Genomic DNA, 13,973 nt, shown 5'->3' with positions numbered 1-13,973 from the left:
TATTAAATTCTTGTAAATGAGTATTTTATAACGAAAATTGAAAAATTAATTAAATAAATGGAAAAGCTGCACGGGGTTCTGTGCTTTGTCTCCCGCTGCCACCTTCCAAGTAAAGAATGGTAGTAGTACATTCCTCTTCACCTAGCACTAAAATATTTCCTTTTAAAAACATAATTAATTAAAATTAAAATTAATATTAAAAATGGTATGGTAGGACTACTTTCCTCTCCTTCACCATGCACTAAATATATTTCCCTTTAAAAACATAAATAATTAAAAATAAAATAAATTATAATTTTTTAATTACAGTTTAAGCCAAAACCCCTCATAAACAGAAGCCTGCCAGTTCTCTCTCACTGTTACTGAGCTATCTCTCTGTGAGCTCAAAAGAAACGGATTCTTCGTTGTTGGGATTAGATTCGGAGCTCCGAACCCGCATTGCACTCAGTTCACCTACTAAACGACACCGTAGAGAAACAGATAGTGTCAGTGTGTGTGAAAGAGGTAATGTCGATGACGATGGTGATGGAGGAAGACGAAGACGCAGAAATAGAGCACGTTTTCGTTGCTCATGAAATCGATCTCGATTACGAGTTCGACGCTGCTCGGTTCTTCGATTTCACTCGACCGGAGACTCCAGCGGAAGCTCTCCAAGCTGAGCTTTGGTTTCAAACTGCTGCTAGTTACCCTCCTTTGCGTTAGTATCCTTCTCTTTCTAACACGCATGTCAAATATTTACATGAAGCGTTTCGTTTCCACATTTTTCGTTTGCCACATTCTGCCAAATTGTTTTCTATATTCGTTTTTTCTTTTTATTTTCGTTCTTTTCGGTCTACACCCTCTTTTCTGCTGTTCTTGCTGAAATTACGCAATCTGTGTTGTTGTTTCTTGGCTTCAGCGTTTGTTAGAAGGCTGGTTGTGAGAGAGGATTTGTTCTTGGACGACGTTAGCGATTCGCCAAAATCCGAAGGCCTGGACTGCACGAGTAATGTTGATGATGAAAAATCCAGTGTTCCGTTACAGACGGGAATTTTGGACACGGCTTTTGAAGATAATGGTATGCCTCAACCATTTTACTTTCTTTAATGCCGTTTACCTTGTTCTACTGACTTTTCTCTATCTTTATGCAACTCTCATTCTCACTGAAAGTTGTCCAAAACGACGTCGCAATCAACTTGCTTTTGTATATTTGTATATTCTACTTGTCTTCCCAGTGTTTCCTTTTGCCTGATGAATTTTTCAATTTCTATTATTATTTACACCTTAGGTGATCCGATTAAGAAGTCATTAGTTGTTACACTGATATTTTGTTTACTACAGCTTCAACATTGGGGAATAATCATTTATCTTCATGAAACTCTCTTGTCAAACTAGCAAAAATAATTTATGATTTCTCTTAAATAAATTGGACCGAACACACTATGTAGTTTATGTATTGTTTTTGTTAATGTGAATAAAAAAGAATGGAAATTGGGAAGCTTAGTTTTCTGGCCCTGGGATGTTCTGTATTTAGATCCGCCTTTGTTGGGTAGGGTGTCTCTGTTGGTAATCATGTGGACCTATGTGCATTAAAATGTTCCGTGTTCTATCTGCTAGTTGAAGTGGAACCATTGAAAGTCATTGTTGTTGAATGTGAACACATTTTCCACCGCCTGCTACTCAGCAGAAAGTAAAATTTTACCAGGCTTGTTTTGTACAAGCCTTAGCGTAATTTTTAAATTATCACACTCTTGTTGAGGTCCTTCTCAAATAACTGCAACAGTGACCTGTATGCAGTAGATATCTCTATTCCGCTCGAAGTGGTAAGTTGAAAACTCTATTATGTAATGGGCTTATACAGAGATACACTTGTTACATTCAAGCTTTCTGCGCTCATTACTTTCTCTTGACTTGTTGGTGATGCCATCTTCTGTAACTGTTAGGACCAAAAGCACTTAGTGGAAATATGTCTCATTTATTGGTTGGAATTCTACAAAATGACAGTACAAGACCACTACAAGAACTTTCAGGTAGCAATCTGATACAATACCATCATCCAGATGCTAATGAGGGCTGTAAATCTGCTCAGGGGCTTAGCATCTTATAATCCTTATTAATATGTGAACAAAAGTATCATCAATTGATTAGTTTCACGAATGCAGCTTTGGAGTTACCAGTTTCTTTCTAGAAATTAAATATACAATCTCAGGTGCTAATGATATTGTTTGACATATAATCCTGATTTATTTTGCAAGTGTCTCTTGTGCTATGGTTATTCTTGGTATGACTGTGATTTAATTTTTTCTAAGGATTAACTCTCCCCAAAGCTTAGGGTGGAGACAATGTGTGATCTCACCTTACCTTATTTAGTTATGAAAAATGATGGAGAAGGGATCAAGTTCCATACCACATAGTCATTTAGGCTTAACTATGTCAATAACCACTCTCCCAAAAGTTTAAGTTGTTAGATGGAAGTACTTGAGGGGTGTTATATCTTTAACACAAAATTATTTTTTCCGAGCTTCTGATGTTTACGATATTGCTTTTGCAATTCTCGCTCATTTTCTCTATATATCTTCCTTTTCCCTCTTTCATCCGTTCCAACTTATTCCTATTCTGCTTGAAAATTGCATTTGTGTCTTTTTCTAGGACTTACATTTGGCAGTAAGACAATCACCAACAATTTGAATTCTAAGGCTAAGTCTACCGTGTCAAAGAGTTCAACACTAATGAAACCTACCACCAGTCAATTGGCCAAGCAAAATCTCCCTGCTAAAAATGTTGGTTCAAGGTGAATATTAGAATAAATTTCCATTTTTCATATTTAAAGCGACATGGTTTTTTCTTTGGGCGTGAGGAATAGAATGGCCATTTGTTTTGAATGTACCATTCCATTGAGCGGTGAAATCACCAAATTGAGCGGGCATTTTATTCTCAATGAAGTCATATTGTTTAATAAGTATAGCTGTGGGAGTATTATTACTGTATATCTTTGATTTTTTCTTTTCTGAAAAAAACAACAGATAACCCTATATGTGCAACTCTTCCATTCTCAGATTTCAAAAGCTACTATTACAGAATGAACAAAATTTATCTATCTCTTCTGGGGTAGAAAGTCAAGCTTCCAAGAGGCAGAAACTAGAGGGCGGTCTCTTGTGTAAGGTCTGCAAGTTGCTCTATTCTTTCTTTTATAATTTTGCAATATTTAAAGAAACTGCCTTAAGATCTGTCTATGTGATCATAAATAGATGTATACCAGAAATTGATCATAAAGATGACTGTATAATACTGTGAAATGTTACGCAGTTTTTAGAAAGTGGCAAATGGTTCATCTTGAGAAACTTTTCCTAACCTTGTTACATTTGGATTGGATGTATCAAATTTCTCTAAGGAACTTAAGTGCTTGGTTGATATTTTTCATGGGTAGCGGTCAAATGCATTAAAAGAAATACATTTTTAGGGTGTGTTTGTGAGTTGGGTTTTGGAGAAGGGAAGGGAGAACAAACTTCTCATTTCTAATAAATATTCTCTATTTTGAATTTTTTTAAAATGAAAGAAACGAAATTATAGATTAACATAAACTTAATGTCATAATCTTTTTGTTTATTTTTGTATATTACTTAACTTAATTTAAAAATAAAAAATGTACTCCCTCTTTCCTTTACCTCCAAAATGCACTTTCAAACATGCTCTTAGTCTTCAAGGTTTGGGTGGCTGTCGGAAGTACTTAAAATGTGGAGCACGAACTCGAATGCTGGTTAAGTAATGTTGGCATCACATTTATTTTAGACAGGGTGCTTAAAATGCTTTCTGTTTTGTCTCTGTGACAGGTTCCAGATGTGAAGCCTCAAACCAATTTTTTCCACAAGACTCGAATGAGGGTATGAATCCTGATGCAGAATTGTTGAATCTTCCCTTGGTAAATGTAGATTATTCAAAAATTGTCAAGTATCCTCTTCATATGATTTACACGGTACTCGTGTTTTTGTCCTTAATACGTTATTCCTTATTTGATTTTTCAAAACGAAAAAAGAAGTAATAAAAGTTATTTTTTTTTTGTTAATTCAATGCCTGTTGTTGAGTGGAAATTTGTTAATGGCTAAAGGTATCCTCTTTTAAGTACCTACCTAAACTGCAAATGGCAAGAGTATGAATTTTTTATATCTTTGAGGAATATGATCTTGTTTCTTAAGGGGGCAGGAAAAGGTTCATGTGATATACTCTACCCATTTGTATGTTCGTGTAGGATGTCATGGTTGAACAAAACTCTGCATGTTCGAAGCTGAGGCTTACTATTCCAAGGGAGCCTGACCTTAGAACAGCACAGAGAGCACATAGGATGAGGTTTGTGATTGTGAATGTGTGATGTTCAGTGAAATTTGGATGATGAATGTTCTTCTTTAAGACAGTAGACATTAAGAAATAAATGCGTTCTGCAGACCTAAAAATGTTGCCGAGGCAGAGCGAGTAACAGTTGCAGCTCCCAGATTCAAAGCTCGCCCATTAAATAGAAAAGTTAGTTCTTGTTTAAGTATAATTTCTTTTGTTTGATTAATTTGGTGCATTGTTCTCATCATCTTCTCTAAATTATGTTCACAATCTAGATTCTTGAGGCTCCTTCATTGCCACCTCCCAAAAGGAGCACTCCACGGTTGCCTGAATTTCACGTAAGCTCGAGTTCTGATATTTAATTTCTCTATTCATCCATATTTATCACCATACTATTATTATAAAAGGAAAAGTACTGAACAAATAGTCAGGAAAATGATTTTGTTTCTACTTATTTATCTTTAAGTTCAGGTTTTCTGTATTTACTTCTCAGGAATTTCACTTGAAAACTTCGGAGAGGGCAATCCAACACACATCTGCTACGTCATCTTCACTTCACTGCTATGATTCTGATAAGGTTAATTTAATCTTTTTCATACAATTTTAAATATTAACAATTATTATGTATTTTTTTATTGTTGATATGCGTTTTGTTTGTTTCATTTTCCTGTTGCACGATAGATATGATTAGCCTGTCTGAAACCAAAGTTATCTGGTTGCAGGGTTGGGATAAACATACTACTGTTTCTTTAGAAAATAGAATCAAGGATTTAAGAAGGTAATAAATTTGATGATAGTGATAATGCTCTTTCAAACTTTGACTGTTCATTAAACAGTTGTACTAACTACAAAATACTCTCTGTCCATAGACCTACCGCAGGAGGTGCACCAACGTATGATGGATTGGGGTTAACACACATTTTTAAAGCTCGGCCACTTAATAAGAAGGTAATGAGACGTCAATAATAAATTTGGATAAGGTATATGATAGTAACTTGCTAGCAAAGAATAAAATGTGAACCACATTTTCTGGTGGCATGGTGAGATATTATTTTAAATTTTTTCATTATGATTTAAAAACTTTTCCATTTGAAATAGTTTATACAATCTATATGCTTCAATGATGAAAATATAACAAAACTTGCACAGACGGTAGTATTTTTACTGCATGAAACAAAGTATTTATCTCCTTCATAGTAGTATAGGGCAACATTAAATCATAGATATCTCATCACCATCAAGCTGTTATATAAAACACAACTCATATTAAAGCCGGGTCTAACTTAAATATCATTTATAAAACGAAGTTTTTCCTGAATTACCTTGACTATGATATACATTTTGGCTTATAGATGCATGTAGCTACTAATACTGACTTCTTTCTCAAACTCTGCGTCTGGGCCTCAGTATTCGTTAAGCTATATAAACATAATTAAGCACGTAATTTGATAATAAATGGAGCACTATTCTTTTACCATCCATTTTAGTTAAGATGAAGCTGCAAGTGAAAAACACCTTCTATAATTTTGCTGGATTCAATAGTATCTTTCCGTTTCAATCCTCGTTCTTCTATATTTTTACTTCAAATTTTCTTTCAAACTCTAATTTAAGCAAGTCTTTAGAAGAAAGGCGATTCTTTTTTTAAAGAGAGTTCAGAATTTACATGACATTGTTTCAGATAGTATCAGGATAACTTTCCAGGGGAAAATTTTGTACACAATCCTAAAGGAAATATAAGTAAAACTGGTGAATGAAACTATTATAAGATAAGTAGATAACTCTATTTAGTTCATCTTATTTTCTTTTCTTTATTATGTATGAGAGCAATCTTAGTTCTGAAAGATGCCCACATAAGTCCGAAGTTCAGATTCTTTTGTTCCCCCTGTTGTCTGTAATTTTGTCTTTTAATTTCATCTTTCATTCTTCCAATGTCTGACTACAGATAACTCGAAGTAAAGGGGATGGTGTTTTCCGTAAATGCAGACAGGAAACAACAGTCCCAATGGTATGGCATAGTGCTTATTGATTTTTTCTTCCCATGATATTTTTTTTTCAGAGTAGAAAATTTTAATAATTGCACCTTGCTTCAATTCATACAGAAATTTGATTTACAGTCTGAAAAGGAGGTTCAGCAAGATCCGCCTATTGAACTCTTCAGCAAGGTGATTTTTCTTTTCGTTTTTAATTTATATTCCGGGCTTCTTTTTTTGATTGGTGTGCTTTCTTGAGTTAATTCTCGAGCCTTCCAGAATGTAACTTTGCCACTTGAAATTTCATATGGTTTTGTTGTTAACCATAAGATATTTTTTAACGATTTCAATCTTTCAACTTTCTTGAAATGTTAGCTGTCTCTGACGTCTGAGTGTCAGCCAAATAATGGATCTCATTTCAAACTGCCTCAGCATTCCGGGATGTGTAGAAAGGTTTATCCTCTACATTCCTTTCTTTTTATAGTTTATCCTACAATTTTGAATGGCACGTAAATGTTCTTGGATTACTTTTCGTGTTGGCATTATATTGAGTCATTTGTTTCTTGGTGCAAGGACTCAAGAAAATATATTAAATTCTTTTGGTCCAGACCAAGAGGTAATAATATATTAAGAATGTGTATGAAGAACACGACTTCTGTTAACATTTGCTTTTCTATAAATTTCTAATTTTTAAATATTTGAATGTGATATTTCTATCTTTAGTGATTCACTACTAGTGACAAATTTAATCATCTAGCTGAGCTTAGACACGTCTTGCAGGAGAAGACTTTTATGTTTGGGGCAAATCAAACCTCTCGAGGGAATGGCGGTTGCATCAATCTGATGGGTGAAAGGAGGTATGCGCTGTTGACACCACTCTTCATGTTTAATACGATTGTTAAATCAGAACTCAACTTCAATTGATTGCTTTTATATATATATATATATGTGTGTGTTCAACATCGAACTGAAATATTCCAGGAGCTTGGGAATTCGGTGACTATAAACTAGGGAAAAAGTGCAATCTGCTTAGTTATGGGCATCGAACTAGAATTTTTGCTGACATGAGATTGACTGTACATAGTTGAATCTGACCGCGGATGATCGGTGTATATTTTTTTTCTGTACACAGAATCTTACATTTTTTTTTCTAGGTGCACAGCTTGTATCTTCTATAACTTCCGTTGATCATAATTCAAAAAGTATATCATTAAAGGAGAGAGTGTTGCAGTCTCTTAAGCTTGTTTATTTTCGCTTTTCATAACATTCATTCTGGAATGGTATATGTATCTGTTCCGAGTTCGGCCATGCCCAATAGGCTGTTTTGTTAAGCTTCATAGCATCAAAATCTTGGGACTGCCACCTATCTCAGTTTGGAAATGGATCCTCTGCATCAAAATCTTGGAACTGCCACCTTTCACATTTCTTGGTCATTTCTCATTTTGAATTGACTTTTTGAAACCTACCTTTTGTATTTCGAAAAGTTCAGGACGAGAGGTGGCCAAAGACATATATGTAAGAGGTGGGATGAAACTTCCAATAAAGCGTTACTATCTAATCTCAACCTAAAAGGAGCTAATATTTGTTGGTCCTCTATTCGGTAAAGGACCTAAGAGGCCCACCATTTCACATCAATTAATTAGTATATCCGTTGTTAGACTTTGAATATAATTAAATGTGACTAACACAGTTGGCCAATAACTTGGCTTGAAACAAGGAACAGATGCCATGTTCACCATTTGGATTTTCAGACTAAACTACCTTTTAATTTTGCCATTCAGGTCATTGGAATTATACAAGGATTAAAAGTCTTTTCCTCCTAGAAATGGCTGTTACATTCTTATGTCTGTTGTAAATGCTGAAAATTTATTGTCCATTATTAGGAAAGTTGTAATTTCTCTTTTTATTATGTTCTCTACACTCCAATTCCAGTGAGGAGTAGCGGAAATGCTATTTTACTTAATTTTACTTAAATTATTTTAATTTTAATTTTTAAGAAATATTAAAATGTTTTTTTTATCCAGTTATGTTTTGAATATATTAAAAAATAGCATTATTTTTAATTATAATATTCCGTGAAATGACCCCGGAAAAATATATTCGTATTCAAATACGAACAAAGAAATTGTTTATTCTCAATTTCAATAAAAAAGGTTGCTATGGTTGTTAGATATTCTTGCCGTGTTCTCTCGGGATCTTTTAGGAACTGACTGGGTGACTTAAAGACTGTCGACCAATTTATCTGCATCGAAGAGTTCATATGGTTTGATCACTTTCTGTGGAAGGAAAGTTTTAGAGCACTCAATGTTTTTATTATTCCTCTATTTTCTCTTTGCACTCTCGTAATTTTTAACCTCGCCCCCTTCTCTCTCGCACTCAAAATTCCAATGCATGATTTCATTTCCAAATGGCAGGCGCCACAATATCAATGAAAAGTTTACTTGATGCCGTCGGCTGAATCCGCTTTGACCGGACTAGCTTTTTTATTGTATCACCTTATAAATAAGATTGATCAATTTATTTCGGCCACTGGCCAAAGTCTTAAGGAATTATTACAGATAAATATGTACAGCCACAATCCATCAATTCTGACTTCTGAAGGCAGTATTCATACCTAAATTAACATAAAAAAATTGACATAAAATTGTTTTAAAAACAGTGGAAGGATTGAATACAGGTTATTATGAATACAGGTTATTAAAGACATAATAGATGTTTAGTTATTAGAATGAAAACAGTGGAAGGATTGAAGGTTGAAATTGAAGTAATTTCTTTTATTAGATACTCTCTTTCAAATAATATATGTACCGTCCGGTCCTCCCGACACATAGGCCGAGCGAGCGGTTAGTCCAATGCCGCCCACCCAGGTCACAATCAAGACCGAGCGTCCAAACTAACGTCATCCGAGCTTTCATAGACTGTACGATCCTCCAAGGCCGTCCACCCAGGTCACAATCAAGACCGCACGTCCGAGTTAAGACTGACCTATTGGCCAACCGTACATAGAACGAACTGCCCTCCAAGGTCGTCCATCTAGGTCGATCGACATGATCGAGTGTCCATCGTGACCGATCGGCAGAACCGAATGGCTTCCCACCCAGGTTGACATTCTTGGTCGGTCACCCTGCTGACCGGCCGTCACGACCGTCCCTCACTGTGTCGACTACGCGGTTAAATACTAATGACTCATTAAAACCCTTAATGAAGATTAAGGTATGGTTGGGCCGTTTTCAGGCCCATAAAAGGTAAAAGTTCATTACAATCAGTATAAATAAAGGTTTCAGGTATGAGTTCAGGACTAATTGCTTACGATGCAAAATACATATGCATTACATACCACTTGGTCATGTTACTGACTTAAGCGTCGGAGTGCCTTTGACAGGTACACGACCGCCCGGCTTGGAGAGCGAGGAGGGAGAGGACGAATACTACAACCAGGACTTGAAGACGAGAGCCCGTTCGGCCCTTCCAGCCGCGTCCAGCCCTCAGCCAAGAGCTTGTGAGAAGACGTCCGTCCGTCCGATCCGTTGCATGCGATATCATCCGTCCGCCAGTCTTCATCGTTTGTGAGTGTTTTAACAGGGTCCCACCAGATCCGGTTGAAACAATATATATTATCTATTTAAGAAAACACTAATTTATTTGTTCTCAAAAAATGGAAACAGAAGCTTCAAATGTTACAAGTTGACTTTTTTTTTAGTGTTATTATTTATCTAATCGATCTTTATTGGCAACCTTGATTTGTAGTTCATACATAAAAGAACATGTATTGAAAGTGCGGACAAACAGTAACCACTCAAGGAGCCATGTTTCTATTACAATAGAAGCTGAAAAATTTAGTGGAGCAGCTTCCCCCACAACTCTCAATATTAATATACGCCCTCAAATGTCTAGGGTCAGACTGAACCCAAAATCCTAATTGAAGATTTGAAGAAAATGTCTCATCTTCAACGTGTAAAAGTTGACTGAAGATAGTTCAATTATTTCTTTAAATCATTGAATGTACACCTAAGATTTTGTTATTCTCCTAATGCCCATGTATTGAAAATTAGGTAGGTATCAAAGGTGATCAATGTTTAATTATTTGCTATATTGCGTTATATTTAAAAAAAAAAATGATTGTCGCTCTCTAGGCTTATTTATAACGAGAATATCTTATACTTTATATTATTTATCAATAAAATATCATTTCCATGTGGAATATATGATTTTCTGTTGTTTAAGAAACATTGTACTTTGTTTTCTAGAGAAAACGAGAACACGGCCCAAACGATTACGGAAATATATAATATCTATGGGAACCAAAATCTTTTAAATTCAATCTCTTTAAAAACAAATGTTTTGTCCCTACAAATTTAAAATGAAAATGAATTGCACGTCCCACAAATAGGCGAATTGAAACTATGATCACGTGCTGTATTAATTTAATACTTTAGGTAAGAAGTCACATGCCGTCTTGGCGTAAACAAAATCCATTGGTGGCATTATTACACACCTAACATCGACCTAGTACATTAGTCAATTGAAGTCATATATTAATCCCAACACAACTTATGAAGGACAATTTATTAAGCTAAATCTGTAGTGTGATTAGAAACATCCTAGCAATACTTAAATAGCCATTTGACCGTCTTTAAACATGGACATCTCCCTAGCCCTTTGACAAGTTTGGAAATTTAACAAACCAATATCTTAAATATATATATTCAGAAAGACCCAATGCAACTTTCAATCAGATTGACTAAGATGGAGTAACAGCAGCTAGTTTCATACATTAGGCCAAATGGATGCAATGAATGTCATTTTTCAATATTTTAGATGGTTGTTGTTGAAGTGTAACCACATTGAAGCTTAAAGCACAGTTTAGGACATAAGTGATTGGTGGTGGTGAGTATGAAACATGACAGTCTTTTCAGATATGCCACTGTTCACTTAGTTTAGCGGCCACATTACGCATTGACCTAGCAAGCCAAGCAAAACAGAAATTAGCACAATCAGGTGCAATTTAGGCAGGGAAGTGTGGTTGATGTATTTCAATTTGAATGTATGCTGTGCCTGAGATATCACACGAGAGCATAGGGAACCAAACTTAGCTTTTGAACCTATACTTAATCGGAATTACTTACCATAAGAAAGCCAAGAAACATGCTTCCCAACATCAACTCAATTTATACAACTCAATGTGTTCAATTGTACATTTGAACCTGCACAACAATTTCCATACATTTTGAACCAAGCAATACATACAAATCATCTTTATTTCATTCAACTGCTGAAAATGAACTCTAATTACTAATGATTCTTTCTTTAAGCAGAGAAATAATCCTACTCAGATGTTAAAAGATTTGTGCTGAAAGAGCATAGTAATTTACACTAAACTTGGCCATATCCATCAAGTTGCTGTAAATACTAATAGTCAGACAAGTGGCCATGAAATATAAACTTCCAAAAGGTGCTGATCATTTGAAACTAGCCAGATTATGATTAACATTGACAAGCCTTTACATTAACTAAGCTATCACTGGGACTGGTTTCTGAGTACTCAGTTTACTCCATAAGTACTTTAAGAGTAATTAATAAAGTTGGCACTGGATATATGTGAAAGAAAGAGGAGCAATGGGTGACTGTATACAGAACTGAAATTGGAAGCTTAATTTCATGAATCGCAGAGCAATACAAAAAGAAACTGCAATTCCTTATCAAACAAACACACACAAAAGAACAATATCTGAATCGTTAATATTACTGCATTGACGAATCATCATTATGAAGTTCGGGGTAGGAGGCCAGCTCTGGATGGCCATAAACCGAAAGAGGCAACCATACAAGCGGTTGGTTCTAAGCTCACAATCGAATCTGACAAAGCACCAAATGAGGAAAAGACAAAAGATAAAAAAAAAGAGAGAGAGACTATGTGATTGGCAAAATGCAGCGAGGGAGAATTTTCCTCTCTCACGAAATACACATAAGTTTTCGTTCTTTGAACGTTTTATGTATGTTGGCAAAGGGCACAGAGCGTTTGATATATAAGCTTACACAACAGGTGAGAGAAAATCAGAAACCCAACCCAATCCAAGAACAACAAAAGTAAGCCTTCCCTCTTTCTGTTTCTCCGTCATTCCTATACAGTCCAATTACTGTAATGAACTCCCTCCAATATCCACGGAAATAGAATAAAATCAAAGTAAATCGGTGCAACATAAAATAAAGAAAGAAATACCCGAAGATGCAGGGTCGGTTTATAATGGCTTTATGAAAAGGCACAGGAGAAAAAGAAACGGCTTCGTGCGAATCAATCAATGAGTCGTAACTTTGGACCTCTTCTTTGCTTCGCTGTAAAGCACCACCCCCATGATCGTGATTCCGAACCCCGCCATTCCCATAACCGTCACCGGATTCCTGAAAATCAAAACCGAAACCACCGCCGCCACGGTGGCTTTGGCATTCCCCAACACCTGAAGCGTCAACGCGCTGGTGTGCTTCGTCACCAAAAAGTTGGTCAAGTTGACCAAATAAGCGACGGTGGCATTCCCAAGCAGCAAGAACAAAATAAAGGGGTCTCCCCTGGCTTTCTCCACAGTGTGAGCGAACACATTCCCTTCGATGTAGAGTGTAAACGGTAACAGTATGAAAGCCGCCAAGGGAGCCATGTAGAGAAGCAAGTTCATGGAGTGAAGCTTCTCCGCTTCAGAGGTCAAGAGAATCCCCTGAACCACTGACTTCAAAGCTCGACCAGCAGTTGAACCGACACACACCAAAAACCCGAACAGATGAAACAAAGGCTCGCTATTGCTAGCAACCACGATCCCAAAGACAACGGGCAAAAGCGCCAGGTAAACCTCCGCCGTTTCCTTCTTGCAGGTGATTACGAAGGCGAAGATGGCGGTGAAAAACGGCGTCGTCGCGCCGATGGCTTGGTTGAAGGAGACGGGAAGGTAGCGGAGCGAGGTGTTGCCGCAGACGACGGAGAAACAGAATATGGCGCTGAGGGCGAGGATCTTGAGGAACTGCTTCTTGGAGTGGATGTGTTGGAGGGGAACGATTTCGAGAAAGTTGATGGAGGCGTAGGAGTAGGCGGCACAGGATAGCATGTGGAGCATTGTGAGGAAGATGGGGTAGCGGTAGCCGTAGAAGCTGAGGAGGTACTTGTTCAGGAGGAGGACGCCGATGTTGGATAGGTACCACGACGCAATGATGAGGGCGGTAACCACCGTCGGCGAGAGTCCTCCGCCGTTGGATCCGAAACTGTTACGGTGCTCCCCCGGCGGCGTGGGCGGAATGTCGAGCACCTGCTCCGTACTGTCGAGCCTAGGATTGCTCATTCGACGCGTGGTCCATGTCTGCGCCTCCACCATCGCCGACAGCACGGTCCGCCTTGGGGGATGCTAAGGTTTTGTTTGGTCTGGTTTGGTTTTTGGCGGCCAGATCTGAAGGGAAGCAGAGTAAGGCGATGGTGTTGTTGGGAGGGAAGGTAATATTTGATCGCAGGATGGGGTGGGCGATTTTGGAGCGTTGGATGAAGATTGGAGGGAAGAATAATAAATAATTAAAGAGGGTTTGGTTGAGTGTTGAGGTGGGCCATGGTTGTTTTTGTTTCCCCAAAGATGGATGGCTTACACACCTTACATCCTCCGTTTAGTCTCTCCTCTGCACATGTTGAGGTTCCCTGTCGGTGTTCTATTCTCTAACATCTTG

General features: G+C 37.1%; 2 protein-coding genes across 5 annotated transcripts; one reads left to right on the top strand and one right to left on the bottom strand.

The window, feature by feature from the left end:
• Nucleotides 1–347: 347 nt before the first annotated feature.
• On the top strand, nucleotides 348–7,512 carry LOC148206866 (protein TPX2-like). Of its 4 annotated transcripts, none has more exons than XM_088104857.1 (18): nucleotides 348–697; nucleotides 899–1,057; nucleotides 1,923–2,009; nucleotides 2,629–2,770; nucleotides 3,036–3,141; nucleotides 3,810–3,860; nucleotides 4,226–4,323; nucleotides 4,419–4,494; nucleotides 4,584–4,646; nucleotides 4,802–4,885; nucleotides 5,031–5,086; nucleotides 5,178–5,256; nucleotides 6,251–6,313; nucleotides 6,408–6,470; nucleotides 6,654–6,731; nucleotides 6,852–6,894; nucleotides 7,059–7,135; nucleotides 7,260–7,512. In XM_088104857.1, the coding sequence occupies exons 1-17, from the start codon at nucleotides 508–510 to the stop codon at nucleotides 7,127–7,129; spliced, it is 1,509 nt and encodes a 502-aa protein (XP_087960983.1). In that variant the 5' UTR covers nucleotides 348–507; the 3' UTR covers nucleotides 7,130–7,135; nucleotides 7,260–7,512. The 4 variants fall into 4 exon arrangements, with proteins under 4 accessions (XP_087960983.1, XP_087960985.1, XP_087960984.1 ...); XM_088104860.1 differs by having other exon boundaries at nucleotides 350–697; nucleotides 6,654–6,735; nucleotides 6,854–6,894; XM_088104859.1 differs by lacking the exon at nucleotides 1,923–2,009.
• Nucleotides 7,513–12,168: 4,656 nt separating this feature from the next.
• LOC124821146 (putative sugar phosphate/phosphate translocator At1g12500) lies at nucleotides 12,169–13,936 on the bottom strand. The gene has a single exon (XM_088104853.1). The coding sequence runs from the start codon at nucleotides 13,631–13,633 to the stop codon at nucleotides 12,575–12,577; it is 1,059 nt and encodes a 352-aa protein (XP_087960979.1). The 5' UTR covers nucleotides 13,634–13,936; the 3' UTR covers nucleotides 12,169–12,574.
• Nucleotides 13,937–13,973: the final 37 nt, after the last annotated feature.

Source organism: Vigna umbellata, chromosome 1 (assembly GCF_029865625.1).
Source record: "Vigna umbellata cultivar VRB3 chromosome 1, Vumbellata_1.0, whole genome shotgun sequence".
Taxonomy (NCBI): domain Eukaryota; kingdom Viridiplantae; phylum Streptophyta; class Magnoliopsida; order Fabales; family Fabaceae; genus Vigna; species Vigna umbellata.
Note: the sequence above shows the minus strand (reverse complement) of the source record. Positions and strands in the feature narration are given on the sequence as shown.

What these genes read in the sequence shown, in the direction of transcription:
- LOC148206866 (XM_088104860.1), top strand. Translation starts at nt 508, where the DNA reads ATGTCGATGACGATGGTGATGGAGGAAGACGAAGACGCAGAAATAGAG. An exon ending in AGGAAACAACAGTCCCAATG is followed by an intron (nt 6,314 to 6,407) that starts GTATGGCATAGT and finishes CAATTCATACAG; the next exon opens with AAATTTGATTTACAGTCTGA. An exon ending in CGGGATGTGTAGAAAGGTTT is followed by an intron (nt 6,736 to 6,853) that starts ATCCTCTACATT and finishes TTGGTGCAAGGA; the next exon opens with CTCAAGAAAATATATTAAAT.
- LOC124821146 (XM_088104853.1), bottom strand. Translation starts at nt 13,633, where the DNA reads ATGGTGGAGGCGCAGACATGGACCACGCGTCGAATGAGCAATCCTAGG.